The 19,715-nt window shown below is 43.4% G+C and overlaps 1 protein-coding gene across 4 annotated transcripts in view; it reads right to left on the bottom strand.

Annotated features, from left to right (window-relative positions):
* The window catches only part of CENPC (centromere protein C), a 316,155-nt gene that overhangs the window by 112,554 nt on the left and 183,886 nt on the right, over positions 1-19,715 (bottom strand). For all 4 annotated transcript variants that reach the window (XM_077275003.1, XM_077275008.1, XM_077275016.1 and 1 more), the window contains 3 exons: positions 16,951-17,052; positions 9,735-9,993; positions 9,333-9,663 (listed from right to left, as the gene is read on the bottom strand). In XM_077275003.1, coding sequence (XP_077131118.1) covers positions 9,333-9,663; positions 9,735-9,993; positions 16,951-17,052 — 692 coding nt within the window. The remainder of the gene's footprint in view (positions 1-9,332; positions 9,664-9,734; positions 9,994-16,950; positions 17,053-19,715) is intronic.

The following is a 19,715-nucleotide window of genomic DNA, read 5'->3' as shown; positions in this document are numbered from 1 at the left end:
CTGAGGGAGAAGATTGGGGTCGAGGCCCTGACGTAAGTTTTTGCAGTTGAAAGAGCACACAGGGTTCCACCGCAGCCCCCTCCCCCCAGAGCTAATCCCTGTACCATGTTGGCCAAGATATTCAACTATAGAGACAGAGACACTGTTCTTAGAAAGGCCAGAGAAATGGAGGATCTCACGGTTGGAGGACAGAGAATTGCCATGTATTCGGACTACGCCGCTGCGGTCCAGAAACAGAGAATGCAGTTTACTGGTGTCTAGAGACGACAGAGAGCTGGAGGTGCAATACTCCATGTTATTTCCGGCGAGGCTAAGAGTGGTGGCTTTTGATAGAGTTCAATTTTTCTTGACAACGGAGGACACTACTCAGTGGATTGATATTAATGCCAAGAAAATAGAAGCTAAAGGAGACTGAGAATTCGTTTGGATATGGATATGGGATGTCTGTTTCTCTTTGAAAGAGGAGAATTGGGTTAATTGCATACCTGTTTAATGCTTGTATTCTTTTCAATTATGAAAGAGTTGAGTTTAGCCATTCTGGTTCTTTGGCCAGACAATGCTGCAATAGATAACATGGAGGGCAGAGGAGGGTCTTAAAAAAAAAAAATAAGGTGTTCGCGAATGTGTATTATAAACTTTTTACTCCGTTCTATGTTTTGAAATGTTTTAGATGAATGAAAAGAGTTGTGACCTTAATGATGGCGGGAGAGAGAAGTAGAAAGTAAACCAAGGGAGAGTGTCTCTCTAATGGGCAGAGGAGCCCCACTCTCGAGGAGGGGAAAAAGCTTTATAGTTAGTGGGAGGGTAGGGGTGGGAGTTGGAAGTTCACAGGGTGGGGGGGAGGGGTTAGACAGCTCACTCAGGCCAAGAAATAAGGTTACTCTGAAGGTTGATGAGAGGTATGATGGGGGACCGTATTAAAATATTGAGTTGGAAAATAAGAGGCCTGGAGGATACGACCAGACGGGCGGCAGTTTTACAGTATGCTCGTGATCAAAGATATATCTGCTTGAAACACATTTAGTGTGTGTGAGGGTTAAGGTCTTGTTCAGGCGCTGGATACAGATCGCGTATCACTCTACTTTCTCCACGTACTCAAGGGAAATGTCAGTACTGATATGTGTGGGGGTGCGATATGAGGAGATGAAGGTGTATGCTGATGCAGATGGTCAATATGTGGTGGTGAAATGTAAATTGCGTTTAGTGCTCAGAACAGGGGGGGACTGTTTTAAAATTCAAGGCGATTTAGTGTTGGAGTATGTGTATGGAGAAGGGGCAACGAGAGGGGTTATTTCCACCTTGTACTGAGACCTACTACATACTCATTTACTGTGTTTTCGATTGGAGCTAGTACTAAATGGGAAAGAGAATTGGGCCATTTAGAGGATGAAACATGGATGTCTGTGTTAGAATGGATACCAAAACTGTCACTGAATGAACCATATAGACTGTCTCAGCTTTATACCCTAAATAGATTGTATAGATATCCAGATGTTTTGTATAAGGCCGGATTGCGGTCTGACTGAGTTCCCTAGGTGTAGGAATGACAATGCTAGACTGCTTCACCAGCTCTGGGCGTGTCCGAGGTTGGCTGCTATCTGGTTAGTGATTATCAGCCGAATAGAGGGGGCTTATAGATGTGTGGTCCCAAGAGAACCAGTGGTGTGCTTGTTGGGATATGTAGAGGAGATAAGAGTAGATAACAATTTGAACATCGCAATTGCTAGACTATTGTACATGGCTCGGAAGGTCATAGCAAGAAACTGGATAAAAGAGGATCCCCCTTCGAAAGGAGAATACATTAAATATGTGAAACATGTTATTACCCTAGAAAAGGGAGATAACCAGAAAAAAGGGACAATGGAGTTATATGATGAACTGTGGACGCCTTGGCTAGAATTGGGGTAGGGGAGGGATATGCTAAGGGAAGAGCGTGAGCTGTCTAAATGGGAAGAAGGGGGGGGGGGTAATCTTCCCAAAATCCCTGTATTGTTGTAAAATGTTTATGTGATTTTATCCTTAATAAAAATCTATTTGGGTTAAAAATAAAAAAAAAAGTCCTGGATGGACTGTGTTGGAATGTCCTGTAGTGGAGTGGACTGGATTCCTGGAAGCACATGGTGAGGCCATGGACTGAGGGCCTGTGTGTTGGAAGTGCCTGGAGCTGGACTTCCTGAATAGTGCACGGAGAGGCCTTATCAGCAGAGCCTGTGATGGCTACGGTGTTGAGGAAGCTACAGTTCCGTCTGCGGGTCTGGACTATCTGAAGTGCCCTGTTCACAAGGACGGTGATCCCAGTTCGGCAACTTTCCTGGGAACCAGGAATGACAGGAGTCAGTGTGTGGAGCAGGAGCTCCTGTAAGGTAACTCCAGATAAAGGGGGTTACAGGCATAGAAGTATCTGACATTGGAACAGACTGTCGGTGGTTAATGTGTTCCATTGATGTATATAATGAACTGTTTGTGATGCGGTTTAGGAGTCTAAAACTGGAATAGACTGTTTTTGTGAGAAACCGTGCCTGAGTGTTTTAATACCATTGCCAAGCGAGTGTCCCCGAACGCACTCAGGGAGCGCCATCTCAGAATACACACAGTGCAACTTAATATACTGTATATACGGAGTATAAGCTGACTCAAGTATAAGCAGAGTATTAGCAATAACTTGGCACTCAATTGTATATGAAGTGAAAAAAATTACATTTATTTCGTGTCGAGACATAGAACCAATAGATGTTGAACGTTTTCGGTCCCAAGTGGGCCTTCCTCAGAACAATTCAATTTATCTGGATTGCTGGTTAGCACATACAGTTATATGAAAAAGTGTGGGCACCCCTATTAATCTTAAGCTTAATGTTTTATAAAAATTGTTTTTTTGCAACAGCTATTTCAGTTTCATATATCTAATAACTGTTGGACACAGTAATGTTTCTGCCTTGAAATGAGGTTTATTGTACTAACAGAAAATGTGCAATCTGCATTCAAACAAAATTTGACAGCTGCATAAGTATGGGCACCTCACCAGAAAAGTGACATTAATATTTAGTAGATCCTCCTTTTGCAAAAATAACAGCCTCTAGTCGCTTCCTGTAGCTTTTAATGAGTTCCTGGACCCTGGATGCAGGTATTTTTGACCATTCCTCTTTACAAAACAATTCCATTTCAGTTAAGTTTGATGGTAGCCGAGCATGGACAGCCTTCTTCAAATGATCCCACAGATGTTCAATGATATTCAGGTCTGGGGACTGGGATGGCCATTCCAGAACAGTGTAATTGTTCCTCTGCATGAATGCCTGAGTAGATTTGGAGCGGTGTTTTGGATCATTGTCTTGCTGAAAGATCCTTTCCCTGCGTAACTTCAACTTTGTCACTGATTCATGAACATTATTGTCAAGAATCTGCTGATACTGAGAGGAATCCATGCGTTCCTCAACTTTAACCCCTTCATGACCCAGCCTATTTTGGCCTTAATGACCTTGCCGTTTTTTGCAATTCTGACCAGTGTCCCTTTATGAGGTAATAACTCAGGAACGCTTCAACGGATCCTAGCGATTCTGAGATTGTTTTTTCGTGACATATTGGGCTTCATGTTAGTGGTAAATTTAGGTCGATAATTTCTGAGTTTATTTGTGAAAAAAACGGAAATTTGGCGAAAATTTTGAAAATTTCGCAATTTTCACATTTTGAATTTTTATTCTGTTAAACCAGAGAGTTATGTGACACAAAATAGTTAATAAATAACGTTTCCCACATGTCTACTTTACATCAGCACAATTTTGGAAACAAATTTTTTTTTTTGCTAGGAAGTTATAAGGGTTAAAATTTGACCAGTGATTTCTCATTTTTACAACAAAATTTACAAAACCATTTTTTTTAGGGACCACCTCACATTTGAAGTCATTTTGAGGGTTCTATATGGCTGAAAATACCCAAAAGTGACACCATTCTAAAAACTGCACCCCTCAAGGTGCTCAAAACCACATTCAAGAAGTTTATTAACCCTTCAGGTGTTTCACAGCAGCAGAAGCAACATGGAAGTAAAAAATGAACATTTAACTTTTTAGTCACAAAAATGATCTTTTAGCAACAATTTTTTTATTTTCCCAAGGGTAAAAGGAGAAACTGGACCACGGACGTTGTTGTCCAATTTGTCCTGAGTACGCTGATACCTCATATGTGGGGGTAAACCACTGTTTGGGCGCACGGCAGGGCTCGGAAGGGAAGGAGCGCCATTTGACTTTTTGAATGAAAAATTGGCTCCAATCTTTAGCGGACACCATGTCGCGTTTGGAGAGCCCCCGTGTGCCTAAACATTGGAGCTCCCCCACAAGTGACCCCATTTTGGAAACTAGACCCCCCAAGGAACTTATCTAGAAGCATAGTGAGCACTTTAAACCCCCAGGTGCTTCACAAATTGATCCGTAAAAATGAAAAAGTACTTTTTTTTCCCCAGAAAATTATTTTAGCCTCAATTTTTTCATTTTCACATGGGCAACAGGATAAAATGGATCCTAAAATTTGTTGGGCAATTTCTCCTGAATACGCCGATACCTCATATGTGGGGGTAAACCACTGTTTGGGTGCACGGCAAGGCTCGGAAGGGGAGGCGTGCCATTTGACTTTTTGAATGGAAAATTAGCTCCAATCGTTAGCGGACACCATGTCGCGTTTGGAGAGCCCCTGTGTGCCTAAACATTGGAGCTCCCCTACAAGTGACCCCATTTTGGAAACTAGACCCCCCAAGGAACTTATCTAGATGCATAGTGAGCACTTATAACCCCCAGGTGCTTCACAGAAGTTTATAACGCAGAGCCGTGAAAATAAAAAATAATTTTTCTTTCCTCAAAAATGATTTTTAGCCCAGAATTTTTTATTTTCCCAAGGGTAATAGGAGAAATTGGACCCCAAATGTTGTTGTCCAGTTTGTCCTGAGTACGATGATACCCCATATGTGGGGGTAAACCACTGTTTGGGCGCACGGCAGGGCTCGGAAGGGAGGCACGCCATTTGGCTTTTTGAATGGAAAATTAGCTCCAATCATTAGCGGACACCATGTCGCGTTTGGAGAGCCCCTGTGTGCCTAAACATTGGAGCTCCCGCACAAGTGACCCCATTTTGGAAACTAGACCTCCCAAGGAACTAACCTAGATGTGTGGTGAGCACTTTGGACCCCCAAGTGCTTCACAGAAGTTTATAACGCAGATCCATGAAAATAAAAAATAATTTTTCTTTTCTCAAAAATGATTTTTTAGCCCACAATTTTTTATTTTCCCAAGGGTAACAGGAGAAATTGGACCCCAAAAGTTGTTGTCCAGTTTCTCCTGAGTACGCTGATACCCCATATGTGGGGGTAAACCACTGTTTTGGCACACGTCGGGGTTCGGAAGGGAAGTAGTGACGTTTTGAAATGCAGACTTTAATGGAATGCTCTGCGGGCGTCAGGTTGCTTTTGCAGAGCCCCTGATGTGCCTAAACAGTAGGAACTCCCCACAAGTGACTCCATTTTGGAAACTAGACCCCCAAGGGAACTTATCTAGATGTGTGGTGAGCACTTTGAACCCCCAAGTGCTTCACAGAAGTTTATAACGCAGAGCCGTGAAAATAATAAATGTATTTCCTTTCCTCAAAAATATTTTTTTAGCCCAGAATTTTTTATTTTTGCAAGAGTAACAGGAGAAATTGGACCCAAAAGTTGTTGTCCAGTTTCTCCTGAGTACGCTGATACCCCATATATGGGGGTAAACCACTGTTTGGGCACATGCCGGGGCTCGGAAGGGAAGTAGTGACGTTTTGGAATGCAGACTTTGATGGAATGGTCTGCGGGCATCATGTTACGTTTGCAGAGCCCCTGATATGCCTAAACAGTAGAAACCCCCCACAAGTGACCCCATTTTGGAAACTAGACCCCCCAAGGAACTTATCTAGATGTGTGGTGAGCACGTTCAACCCCCAAGTGCTTCACAGAAGTTTACAACGCAGAGCCGTGAAAATAAAAAATCATTTTTCTTTCCTCAAAAAAGATGTTTTAGCAAGCAATTTTTTATTTTCACAAGGGTAACAGGAGAAATTGGGCCCCAATATTTGTTGCCCAGTTTGTCCTGAGTACGCTGGTACCCCAAATGTGGGGCTAAACCACTGTTTGGGCGCACGTCGGGGCTTGGAAGGGAGGGAGCACCATTTGACTTTTTGAACGCAAGATTGGCTGGAATCAATGGTGGCGCCATGTTGCGTTTGGAGACCCCTGATGTGCCTAAACAGTGGAAACCCCTCAATTCTAACTTCAACACTAACCCCAACACACCCCTAATCCTAATCGTAGCCATAACCCTAATCACAACCCTAACCCCAACACACCCCTAACCACAACCCTAACCGCAACACACCCGTAACCCTAATTCCAACCCTAATCCTAACCCTAATCCCAACCCTAACCCTAATCCCAACCCTAACCACAACTGTAACCCCAACGCACCCCTAACCCTATCCGTAACCCTAACCACAAGCCTAATCTTAACCCTATTTCCAACCCTAGCCCTAATTCCAACCCTAACCCTAAGGCTATGTGCCCACGTTGCGGATTCGTGTGAGATTTTTCCGCACGATTTTTGAAAAATCTGCAGGTAAAAGGCACTGCGTTTTACCTGCGGATTTACAGCAGATTTCCAGTGTTTTTTTGTGCGGATTTCACCTGCGGATTCCTATTGAGGAACAGGTGTAAAACGCTGCGGAATCCGCACAAAGAATTGACATGCTGCGGAAAATACATTGCAGCGTTTCTGCACGGAATTTTCCGCACCATGGGCACAGCGGATTTGGTTTTCCATAGGTGTACATGGTACTGTAAACCTGATGGAAAACTGGTACGAATTTGCAGCGGCCAATCCGCTGCGGATCCGCGGCCAATCCGCTGCGGATCCGCGGCCAATCCGCTGCGGATCCGCAGCCAAATCCGCACTGTGTGCACATGCCATAACCCTAACCCTACCCCTAACCCTACCCGTAACCCTAACCCTACCCCTAGTTCTAACCCTAACCCTAGTGGAAAAAGAAAAAAAAATATTTTCTTTATTTTATTATTGTCCCTACCTATGGGGGTGATAAAGGGGGGGTTTATTTATTATTTTTTTTATTTTGATCGCTGTGATAGAACCTACCACAGCGATCAAAATGTACTTTGTAATGAATCTGCCGGCCGGCAGATTCGGCGGGCGCACTGAGCATGCGCCCGCCATTTTGGAAGATGGCGGCACCCATGGAGGAGGCGGACGGGCACCGGGAGCCTCGGTAAGTATAAGGGGGGGGGTGATCGGGGCACGGGGGGGCGTCGGAGCACGGGGGGTGACATAGGAGCACGGGGGGGCGGACAGGAGGACGGGGGAGCGGAGCACAGGACGGCGGGGACTACGGGACAGACCGGTGGCTTGGGGGGGCGATCGGTGGGGTGGGGGGGGTCACTTCAGTATTTCCAGCCATGGCCGATGATATTGCAGCATCGGCCATGGCTGGATTGTAATATTTCACCAGTTTTTTAGGTGAAATATTACAAATCGCTCTGATTGGCAGTTTCACTTTCAACAGCCAATCAGAGCGATCGTAGCCACGGGGGGGGGGGGGGGGGGTGAAGCCACCCCCCCTGGGCTGAAGTACCACTCCCCCTGTCCCTGCAGAACGGGTGAAATCGGAGTTAACCCTTTCACCCGCTCTGCAGCGACGCGATCATTCCATGACGCCACATAGGCGTCATGGGTCGGATTGGCACGGGTTTTCATGACGCCTACGTGGCGTCAAAGGTCGGGAAGAGGTTAACAAGATGCCCGATGCCGGCATTGGCCACACAGCCCCAAAGCATGATGGAACCTCCACCAAATTTTACTGTGGGTAGCAAGTGTTTTTCTTGAAATGCTGTGTTTTTTTGCCGCCATGCATAACGCCTTTTTGTATGACCAAACAACTCAATCTTGGTTTCATCAGTCCACAGGACCTTCTTCCAAAAAGAAAATGGCTTCTCCAAATGTGCTTTTGCATACCTCAGCCGACTGTTTGTGGCGTGCTTGCAGAAACGGCTTCTTTCACATCACTCTCCCATACAGCTTCTCCTTGTGCAAAGTGCGTTGTATAGTTGACCGATGCAGTGTGACACAATCTGCAGCAAGTTGATGCTGCAGCTCTCTGGAGGTGGTCTGAGGATTGTTCTTGACTGATCTCACCATTCTTCTTCTCTGCCTTTCTGATGTTTTTCTTGGCCTGCCACTTCTGGCCTTAACAAGAACTGTACCTGTGTTCTTCCATTTCCTTACTATGTTCCTCACAGTGGAAATTGACAGGTTAAATCTCTGAGACAGCTTTTTGTATCCTTCCCCTGAACAACTATGTTGAATAACCTTTGTTTTCAGACCATTTGAAAAGTTGTTTTGAGGAGCCCATGACGCCACTCTTCAGAGGAGATTCAAACAGGAGAACAACTTGCAAGTGGCCACTTTAAGTAGCTTTTCTCATGATTGCATACACCTGGCTATGAAGTTCAAAGCTCAATGAGGTTACAAAACCCAAAAAAGTGCTTTAGTAAGCCAGTAAAAAGTACGTAGGAGTATTTAAAACAAGAAAATGATAAGGGTGCCCATACTTATGCACCTGTCAAATTTTGTTTGAATGCAGATTGCACATTTTGTTAGTACAATAAACCTCATTTCAAGGCAGAAACATTACTGTGTCCAACAGTTATTAGATATATGAAACTGAAATAGCTGTTGCAAAAAAAACATTTTTTATAAAACATTAAGCTTAAGATTAATAGGGGTGCCCAAACTTTTTCATATAACTGTATAATCAGATGGGAAAATCCTCTGATATTACGGGTTATCACTGTAAATCGTTGCTGTAATGTCAGTATACTGGTTTTTGAGGGGGCTGTTGGCATACTAAGCCGCATAGGAGTATGGTGGCTCATGCGGTGTAAGAAGCTCCAGCGCTGGTGGCGTTCTATGTCGCCAATGAGGATGCGCAAGTATAAGCCGAGGAACCTAATTTTACCACAAAAAACTGGGAAAACGTAATGACTCGCGCATAGCCCTGGTAAGTATTGTCCCCTCATCCCCATCCTGGTACGTATCTTCATCGGGTATTCTTCCTTTAATAGGCATTTTTCTGTGCCCAAAGTTAAAATAAACGCTAATCCTATGCATGACAGCGAATTAAAATTTCACTTACGTATTATAGTGAGATTACAGACATGTTATGACCCCTGCAAAATGACAATTTGTTATAGATTTTATATTTGGGCAAAATCTTAAGGGTACAAAACAGGAAAACATGTACACAACACACATGCACTTTACCTTTTCTACTTAGAATATTACATTTTGTGTCTAAATCCTTAAAAACGGATACAATTGTCTTATTGCCCTTTCGCCTGAGACTATGCTCGGTTTGCTTTTGTAATATTGGACTCCTAGTTTTCTCAGCATGCTGTGAATCATTGCCATCTGGGTTTTCAACTGGCAACATCTCTTGAAAACCATCCTCCTCCTCTTCTACATTGTGTGGAATATCAGCATCTTGAGATGATGCCATTGGCTTTTCAATCTGTTCAAGGACCTCCTGTGTTTCCACATCTTTAGTTTCAGTACCTGGTTCAACCCCTTCTCCAGTTCCTGAAGGAGCAACTGCCTGAGAAACAAAAATACTTTGAGCACAGAAGCATTACTCATGTCGGCATATACAGGCTTTAATGTATGTACCTGCATAGATTCCGTAACGGCTATTTTTGAAGACCTGGTTTCCTTTTTTTCACTGCATTTTTTCTGCTCCGATTTCGAGTTTGTCATTTGCAGGGTAGTTTTCTCTCCCGTGTTAACATAACCATGTTGTGTAGGTTTTGCCTTTACAGGCAATGTAAGATGGCAGGATTTATTTTTGCTTGACACTCCTTCTAAATCAAACTCTTCATCAGTAATGGCAGTGAATGAAATAGGAGGGGGTTCAGAGACAACAGGTGATCTAGTTGAAAATATGAAAGAAACTTATCATGCAAAATTGGTAAAACCGAACTTAAAATTTTACACAATTACTGGTAATCACAAGGTGGATATGCGACATTCTAAATAGTTTTTAACAATCACTGGGCACCATGAAAATTATTTCCATCAATGAGCAGTGTATTACAGAGCAAGAAATGCTAAACAGCTAAAGGGAACCAGTCAGGAAAATCATCCAGTCCAAACCGCTGGCATCATTATAGGACACTGGCTGCATGATTGCAGTCAGGTATATTTTTCCTGAAACGCTCTGGCAATTCAGAGAAAATATATTGTGAAGACCCTCTTCCTAGCACGGACGTAAGTAACCGACAGATCTCTCTCCACGTATATACGAGGATCAATCACCTGCAGTGGTTCTAGGAAGACCCGGCAGGGAGTAGAGCCAGAATAGACAGTGTCTGGAGCTTCAATGTATAATTTCACTGAAACACCGGGCATCATAGCACACTTGACAGGATCAGTACAAAGGGATACAAACTTTCCATCCATATTTACAGGCAGAAACTACCTTAATTTGATGCAAGTACTTCTGCATTAGAGAAATGGTGTACTCTATATACCGGTAATTGCTTAGATATTTGGAAATCGAGTCTTCCAGTTGAAAGTTGTCTCAGACGGTGCCTCCCACAAAACTCATAGATTTGGCCCTGGCATCTGATACCAAATACCCCTTGAGGAATTTCCGACCACTGTGCTACAGAGACTACACCCTTCTTAGCTGCAGTCATTATTAGGGGTAGAGAAAATTAATTCTGCTTATTTGGATTTTTGGGCCTTTAATACTAGTAGGATGGGGTTTATATAAAACTTTATGGGTGCCTTTATAATGAGATAGCTGCACAGAAGAAATGTAATAAGGCGGGAACTTGATCTGAATAAACAAATGGAATCTGCTAAGCAGACATGTATTGCTGATCCTACTAACTTGAGTAGGTCTCCTCATTTACATGCATAAAGAGAATGGTTTGGGTTTTGTTTTAATAAGGAAAAGACTAGGAAAATTTTACTACCTAAAGAATCGGCCAGCTTTGAAATGGAGGATAAAAACCAAGAGGCTTTTTGGCCTTTCTAGCTCCCTTATTATCCTGGGAGTGCTAAATTAAGAGGGTCTCTTCTGTTGTGATCAGTCAGTCAATGATTAAGAAAATTTGACCAAAATTATGGCCGTGTGAACAAGCCCTAATAGTTGAGAGTGCGGTCTGTGGGAGGGGAGGGTTGGGAGAGCAGCACTTGAACCAATGTTATTCAATGGGGCAGTGCAGACGAGTGATTTTTCGTTTTTTTTTTTCCTTAACTAATTGAATGCATATGGGTAAAAAAAAAAAAGAAAATCTACCCCATAGTGAGACCGTAGAATATCTGCTTTTTCCTGATGCATTTCAATTCAGTAACGTAGTAAACTGGAAATGGTCTTGTAAACGGTTACAGGCAATCTGTCAGCAGGTTTTTGGGATGTAATCAATGGACAGCATGACGTAGGGGTTAAAACACAGAATCACACAACAACTTGTCACAAGTCAAGCTGTGTGTTTAGTTACACTGAAGGTTTGCTCACCTGGTGATAATCATGGCTGTGACTAGCTGGCACATGCTTGCAAGTCCGGCTCCCCCCCCCTCCTTTGATGAGCATCTGTCTACAGACCATGTATACAAAGGACTGATGTGGGCGGGGGCAGCTTTCTGCCGTTACTAAATTGAAGAACGCTGTGTGATAACAGCTGCACCCAGTAAACTAAGGGATACATTGCTGGAATCAGGGTCTCTTTGCTTACATCAGGATGATCTCAGGTGAGGTAGCAAAAAATCTGCTGAAAGATTCCCTTTAACCCCTTCACCACCGGAGCTTTTTCCGTTTTTTCGTTTTCGTTTTTTGCTCCCCTCCTTCCCAGAGCCATAACTTTTTTATTTTTCCGTTAATATGGCCATGTGAGGGCTTATTTTTAGCGGAACGAGATGTACTTTTGAACGATACCATTAGTTTTACCATGCCGTGTAAGAGAAAACGGGAAAAAATTCCAAGTGTGATGAAATTGCAAAAAAAGGGCAATCTCACACTTGTTTTTTGTTTGGCTTTTTTGCTAGGTTCACCAAATGCTAAAACTAACCTGCCATTATGATTCTCCAGGTCATTACGAGTTCAAAGACACCTAACAGGTCTAGGTTATTTTTTATCTAAGTGGTGAAAAAAATTCCAAACTTTGCTTTAAAAAAAAAAAAAAAAAAAAAAAAAAAAAATTGTGCGATTTTCCGATACCCATAGCGTCTCCAATTTTCGTGATCTGGGGTCGGGTGAGGGCTTATTTTTTGCGTGCCGAGCTGGCGTTTTTATTGATACCATTTTGGTGCAGATACGCTTTTTGATCGCCCGTTATTACATTTTAATGCAATGTCGCGGCGACCAAAAAAACGTAATTTTGGCGTTTTGATTTTTTTTCTCGCTACTCCATTTAGCGATCAGGTTAATCCTTTGTTTTTATTGATAGATCGGGCGATTCTGAACGCGGCAATACCAAATATGTGTAGGCTTGATTTTTGTTTTTATTGTTTTATTTTGATTGAGGCGAAAGGGGGGTGATTTGAACTTTTATATTTTTTTTATATTTTTAAACACTTTTTTTTTTAATTTTGGCATGCTTCAATAGCCTCCATAGGAGGCTAGAAGCATCCACAACTCGATCAGCTCTGCTACATAGAGGTGAAGAACAGATCACCTCTATGTAGCAGTAATGGTGGTGTACTTTGAACGCCGACCACAGGGTGGCGCTCAAAGCAATCGGCCATCAACAACCATAGAGGTCTCAAGGAGACCTCTGGTTGTTATGACAATGCACCGCTGACCCCCGATCATGTGACGGGGGTCAGCGGTGTGGTGGCTGGGAGCGCTAGTTAAATGCCGCTGTCAGCTCTTGACGGCGGCATTTAACTAGTTAATGGGCGCGGGCGGATCGAGATTCCGCTCGCGCTCATTGCGCGCACATGTCAGCTGTACAAAACAGCTGACATGTCGCGGCTTTGAGATGGGTTCACCGCCGGAGCCCACCTCAAAGCGGGGGATCTGCCAGCTGACGTACTATTCCGTCAGCTGGCAGAAAGGGGTTAATAGTTGCTGCTGTAAAAAAAAAAAAAAAAAAAAGATTGCATACAGAATGCACAATGACGACAAGTGAGAAAAAAAAAATATTGTCCCACTTTTCTGGATAAAACTAGGCGATTTTTAACACGCTATTGTGACCCTACCCTCAGACTAATTTATATAGCTTCAGATGTGCACAAACTTCTTGCATTTCATTGGTTTCCAAACTGTGTGGAAAGAGGAGTCCAACGTAAACTTAAATCTAATCGCAAATTTTAAAAGATATGGAGTCCTTGGTTGGATACCCCAGTGCTGCCCACCTTCACATTAAAAGCTAGCATTGTAAAATTCTATTCCTTAACTGTTGGTTCTCTTATTTTCGTCCCCCTCCCCTTCCCTACCTTGACACTTCAGAATGTTGGAATTTGGGTTTAGGGTGTGTTAGGGAATTTAACCCCTTAACCCCGGGAGCTTTTTGGTTTTGCATTCTCTTTTATCGCTCCCCTCCTTCCCAGAGCCATAACCTTTTTTTTTCCCCTCAATATGGCCATGTGAGGGCTTGTTTTTCGCAGGACGAGTTGTACTTTTGAATGAAACCATTGGTTTTACCATGTCGTGTAACAGAAAACGGGAAAAAAATTCAAAGTGCGGTGAAATTGCAAAAAAAGTGTAATCCCACACTTTTTGTTTGGCTTTTTTGCTAGGTTCACTAAATGCTAAAACTGACCTGCCATTATGATTCTCCAGGTCATTAAGAGTTCATAGATACCAAACATGTCTAGGTTTTTCTTATCCAAGTGGTGAAAAAAAATTCCAAACTTTGTTAAATATAAAAAAAAAAATTGTGTCATTTTCCGATACCTGTAGCGTCTACATTTTTCATGATTTCAGGTTGGTTGCGGACTTATTTTTTGCACGGCGAGCTGACGATTTTAATGATACCATTTTGGTACAGATAGGAGTTTTTGATCTCCAGTTATTGCATTTTAATGCAATATCGAGGCGACCAAAAAACGTAATTTGGGTATTTCAACTTTTTTTCTCACTACGCCGTTTAGCAATCGGGTTAATCTTCTTTTTATTGATAGATCGGGCGATTCTGAACATGGCGATACCAAATATGTGTATGTGTATTCCAAAGACATACTGATAGGGAATTTAGATTGTGAGCCCCATCGGGGACAGTGATGATAATGTGTGAAAACTGTAAAGCACTGCGGAATATGTTAGCGCTATATAAAAATAAAGATTAGTATTAGTATGTGTGATGTTATTTTTATAAACTTTTGGCATGCTTCAATAGTCTCTATGGAAGACTAGAAGCTGCCACAACCTGATCGGCTCTGCTACACAGAGGTGATGCTCAGACCGCCTCTATATAGCAGAATTGCTCACTTGCTATGAGCGCCGACTACTGGGTGGCGCTCACAGCAAGCCGACACTGACAACCATAGAGGTCAAAAGGAGAACTCAGGTTGTCATGTCAACACACCGATGACCCGCGATCACATGACGGGAGTCATCAGTGTGCGCATTTCCGGCCCAATGCCTGGAAGCGCGATTTAAACGCCGCTGTCCAACTTTAACTGGTTAATTCCACCTGCAGCTATTGCGGCCCCACATGTCAGCTGTTCAAAACAGCTAACATGTCCCCGAAAAGATGTGGGCTCACAGCCGGAGCCCACATCAAAGGGAGCGAGTTAGACATCGGCTTGGTATGACCATGTCCGTGCTCGGACAAACACAGCCATAACACGGTATACAGCAGGGGCACATTTATAAGATTACTAGATGGTAGCCCGATTCCAACGCATCTGGTATTCTAGAATATGTATGTACGGTAGTTTATTTATGAAGATTTTAGAATAATACATTCAATACACAGGATACGGCCAACCGTGACCAATTAGCGAACCATGGTTCAAATCCCACGCCAATTCGCGGCCGGACTGCGCCTGTCGCTGATTGTTCGCAGCCGGCCACGTAGTTTATCGCACAGCAACGTAGTATATAACAGCCCACATAGTAAATAGCACAGCCACATAGTATATAGCACAGCCACGTAGTATATAGCACAGCCACGTAGTATATAGCAATGTGGGCATCATATCTCTGTTAAAAAAAAGAATTCAAATAAAAAATAGTTATATACTCACCATCCGTTGGCCCATGGATCCAGGCGAGGCGTTTAGCGATGCTCCTCGCGCGCTCCGGTCCCAAGAGTGCATTGCGTTCTCGCGAGATGATGACGTAGCGGTCTCGTGAGACCGCTACGTCATCATCTCGCGAGATCGCAATGCATGGAGCGGTCACCGGAGCATTGCGAGGAGCGGGAAAGGAATGTTCTGGATCCGAGGGGCCGACGGAGGTAACTATTTTTTGGGGGGTTTTTTTTATTATTTTTAACATTAGATCTTTTTACTATTGATGCTGCATAGGCAGCATCAATAGTAAAAAGTTGGTCACACAGGGTTAATAGCAGCGTTAAAGTGCGCTACACCGCGGCATAACGCGGTCCGTTAACGCTGCCATTAACCCTGTGTGAGCGCTGACTGGAGGGGAGTAAGGAGCGGGCACTGACTGCGGGGAGTAAGGAGCGGCCATTTTGCCGCCGGACTATGCCCGTCGCTGATTGGTCGCGGCTGTTTTGCCGCGACCAATCAGCGACTTGGGATTTCCGTGACAGACAGAAAGAAAGACAAAGAGAAGAAGGACAGACAGAAAACGGAAGTGACTCTTAGACAATTATATAGTAGATTTGAGCACAGGAACATTTTATTTAAAACACATCCAATTGTGGAAATTATTATTATTCCAAGATCTATTGATTAAAATCAACTTTTTTTCGTGGGAAAACCTCTTTTACTCATAAAATAGAGAGTATACAGCAGGGTGTACATAAAGTACACAGGGTATACAGCAGCGTTTACATTTATACACACACAGATACAAGGGTCTGCAGGGAGAATCATGTCTGCAGTAGCATGCACAGCAGGAGCAGCATAAGCTCTACTGAATTGATCCCTGCCCACCAACACTGCAAGCCACGACCACCAATCAGTTTCCAAAGCTCAGACTTTAGAGAGATTTTGATATGAAGCCAGGAGATTCTTAGCCAGAGATCATGTGACCAGGACAGCAGCTCAGGTTATAGCAGGGTTTGGCAGAGCAAGGTATTTAGTGAAGAACTTACAAAGGCATTTAGTTCATATGAAAGGGACTTATAAATCCCCCAAACCATTAATAGGACGGAAAACCCTTAAAAAAATAAACCAGTGAATCCAGTTTTGACCCCAAAGTGCTGCTTCAGCAGGAAGAGATTTGTTTTGCAGTTAATTCTGGAAGTGCACAGGGGCATGACAATGCACTTACAGCTCCATAGTCTCCACTGTATTCCCTGACTAACAGCGCTCTCTCCTGGCTAATTGATAGGTCAGTGACTAGTGTACCAGAGCAAAAGACCTATCAATCAGCAAAGGAGAGGTTGAGTGCAATGGAAGCCAAGTAGCTGTTACTGTATGTGCATTGCCACACCTCAACGAACTATCAGACAACTTCAAAACAATTTCTCGCTGGAGAAGCAACACTTTTGGCTTCTCTCTTAAAGGGCAGCAATGTCATAATGGCTTGGGAGGAGAGGGTAAAAGTTTGAGATGTAGCTAAAACTTTAGACACAGAAAATCAAGAGGCAACAACCCATTACTAGCTAGAAAATAAAATAATGTAAACAACAAGCTCCTTGATACTCCACAACTGGCCATGGTATGTGGTCAACAAACTACTAAGGGATTCTGTACCTTCTGTTGTAATAGAAAAAGCAGTTTTGCCTTTTTTAAGTCATACCTATTGCCCACATATCCAAATGCTGATGACTTCAAGAAAGGATCCAAAAATCTTATCCTCCATGAATTTGGGTCATATGACATTCTTTCAGAGTTAACGGTCCTAAAGAATTGAAATAAAGAAAAAAGTTTTATAAAAAGATGTAAAAGCATGTATCATTGCCATGGATGCTGTATGCATTTGTTGAGGAGAGCCATAAGATCAAATACTTACCGTATTTTTCGCTTTGTAAGACGCTCCGGATTATAAGACGCACCCCAAATTTTGAGGAGAAAAATAGGAAAAAATTTTTTTTAATAAATTGGTGGGGCGTCTTATAATCCATGCGTCTTATTACTTACCAGGGGTTGTGGCTGCGGTGGATCAGGGTCCCAGGGTCGTTGCTGGAGGCAGGAGTGGATCATTGCTGCAGGCTGGGATGAGGAGGTCTGCAGGGGGGCTCCTATGCAGCAGGCTGGGATGAGGGGGTCTGCAGGGGGGCTCCTGTGCAGCAGGGGCGCTCCTGTGCTGCAGGCTGGGATGAGGCAGTCTGCAGGGGGGCTCCTGTGCTGCAGGCTGGGATGAGGCAGTCTGCAGGGGGGCTCCTGTGCTGCAGGCTGGGATGAGGCGGTCTGCGGGGGGGCTCCTGTGCTGCAGGGGGGCTTCGGGGCTGCAGGGCTGTTTCCGGTGCTGCGGGGGCTCTGCCGACATATTGTGAAAGGCCAGAGCCCCCTGGCAGTTCGTCCATGTATTCCTGTATGACTGATTCCGGGAAAACGGCCGCCGGAATCTCGAGAGATGAGATCTCAGCGCTGAAATCTCATCTCCCGAGATTTCGGCGGCCATTTTCCCGGAGTCAGTTATACAGGAAGGAACGCATGGACGAACTGCCGGGGGGCTCTGGTCTTTCACAAAATGTCGCCAGAGCCCCCGCAGCACCGGAGTAGCAGCGGACAACCGCGGTGGCGGGCTGCAGCAGCAGCGGTGGCGGGCGGCAGCAGCAGCAGCGGGCGGCAGCGGACACCCCCTCATCCCAGCCTGTAACGGTAAGCGGTATATCTGCTTTGTAAGACGCACCCCCATTTCCCCCCCAAATTTGGGGGAAATAAAGTGCGTCTTACAAAGCGGAAAATACGGTAATTAACGTCAAAACATAAGAGATTGAGAGAAGCGACCCATAACGTGTATTGTTTAACCTTACATAAGCTTTCTCAGATCAAAGTAAGATGCTAAAGATGGCTGCCATTTCCTGTTTCACCACACCATGTGCGGATATCCAAGATGACACCCACCCTGATGACCTCATGGATCCGCCCACAGTGATGCCCACCTTGATGACCTCATGGACCAACCCACACTGATGACCTCATGGATCCACCCACGGACTTGCTCATTGCCCAACCCACTAACCAATGGAATACATCCGATCACCCTTATTTTAGAGCTAACCGAGCCCCTCTTACAGGGGTTATATAAACCTGTGTTCTGACTAAATAAAGCCCTTGGAGCTGAGCCATAGATTGATCTATTGATTATTTCGGCAGTTACAGCACCCAGAACTAAAAGAGCCACCTTGTCAGAATGCAGCATTACTGCTGCACAAGGTGGCTCTTTTAGTTAAAAACGCCTAATATAACCATGGACAGGTCTATTTTGGGCCTTTAGGACAAAGCTTTTTTTCTTTAGAATAGAAAACAATTCTAAAACTTTTTTTTAAATACTATTTTTAAAACAAAAAAGTTCCCTCATCAGTTTGATACAGTAACATTATTCTGTTGGTCAGATAACAATTATACAAAATTTATTTTTGTAGAAAAGTAGTAAAATTTAAAAGATTTAAGTGGCCATTTTTGGAGACTCATTTAATTTTTTGAATAGACAGTTATGTCAGGGCTTATCTTTTGCAGGACAAGGTGTAATTTTCAGTGGTAATGGTATGTTTGGCAAACAACTTTTCAATTACATTTTTTGCGGCCTAAAAAAAAAATTCTATCATGTTTTTTATTATTTTCTTCTTACCGCGCTCACTGCTTAGAATATTTAGTTTCATTGTATGGATGAAGGAAAAAAAAATTAACACCTTTTACTAGTTTTGCACATAAAAAAAAATCACTAAAATATTAATTTTGCAATCAAATTCTGATTTTAATATATTGAACAGCACAAGGACTCCGTGGTTAGAACTGTAGCTTTGCAGCAATGAGGTCCTGGGTTCAAATCCAACCAAGGACAACCTCTGCAAGGAATTTGTAAGAGTTTCCTCAGTGTTCTCCGGTTTCCTCCCACAATCCAAAGACATACTGATTGGAAGTTTATCATCACTGTCCTCAACGAGGCTAACAATCTAATGTCTTTAATTATGATGGCGCTAGATACGTGAAGCGTAATAAATATTTTCATTTAGAGAGCTCTGATGTTTTTGTTTTCTTATTGGCACCAAATGTTTCATTTTTACAAGAATAAACAAGAGAAATTGGATGGTTAATTTTAGTACGACGATATCCCCATGTGAGACTAGACACTCCGGTTTAGGCACACGGAAAAACACAAAGGAAGGCATGCTACTTGATTTTTGGAGTGTAAATTTGGTTGTAATAGATTGTGGATGCCATATCACATTTGTAAAGCCACTGACTTGTCAAAACAGTAGAATCCTCCTTCCCCACCCAATTGTTCCCTTAAGAAATTCGTGTACATGTGTGGAGAGTATGGACATGAAAATGAAAACAGGATTTTTGGTTGCTTACCGTAAAATCTGTTTCTCGGAGCCTTCATTGGGGGACACA

This window comes from Ranitomeya variabilis, chromosome 1 (genome assembly GCF_051348905.1).
Source record: "Ranitomeya variabilis isolate aRanVar5 chromosome 1, aRanVar5.hap1, whole genome shotgun sequence".
In the NCBI taxonomy this organism is placed as follows: Eukaryota; Metazoa; Chordata; class Amphibia; order Anura; family Dendrobatidae; genus Ranitomeya; species Ranitomeya variabilis.
This window is presented reverse-complemented; position numbering and strand designations above follow the sequence as displayed.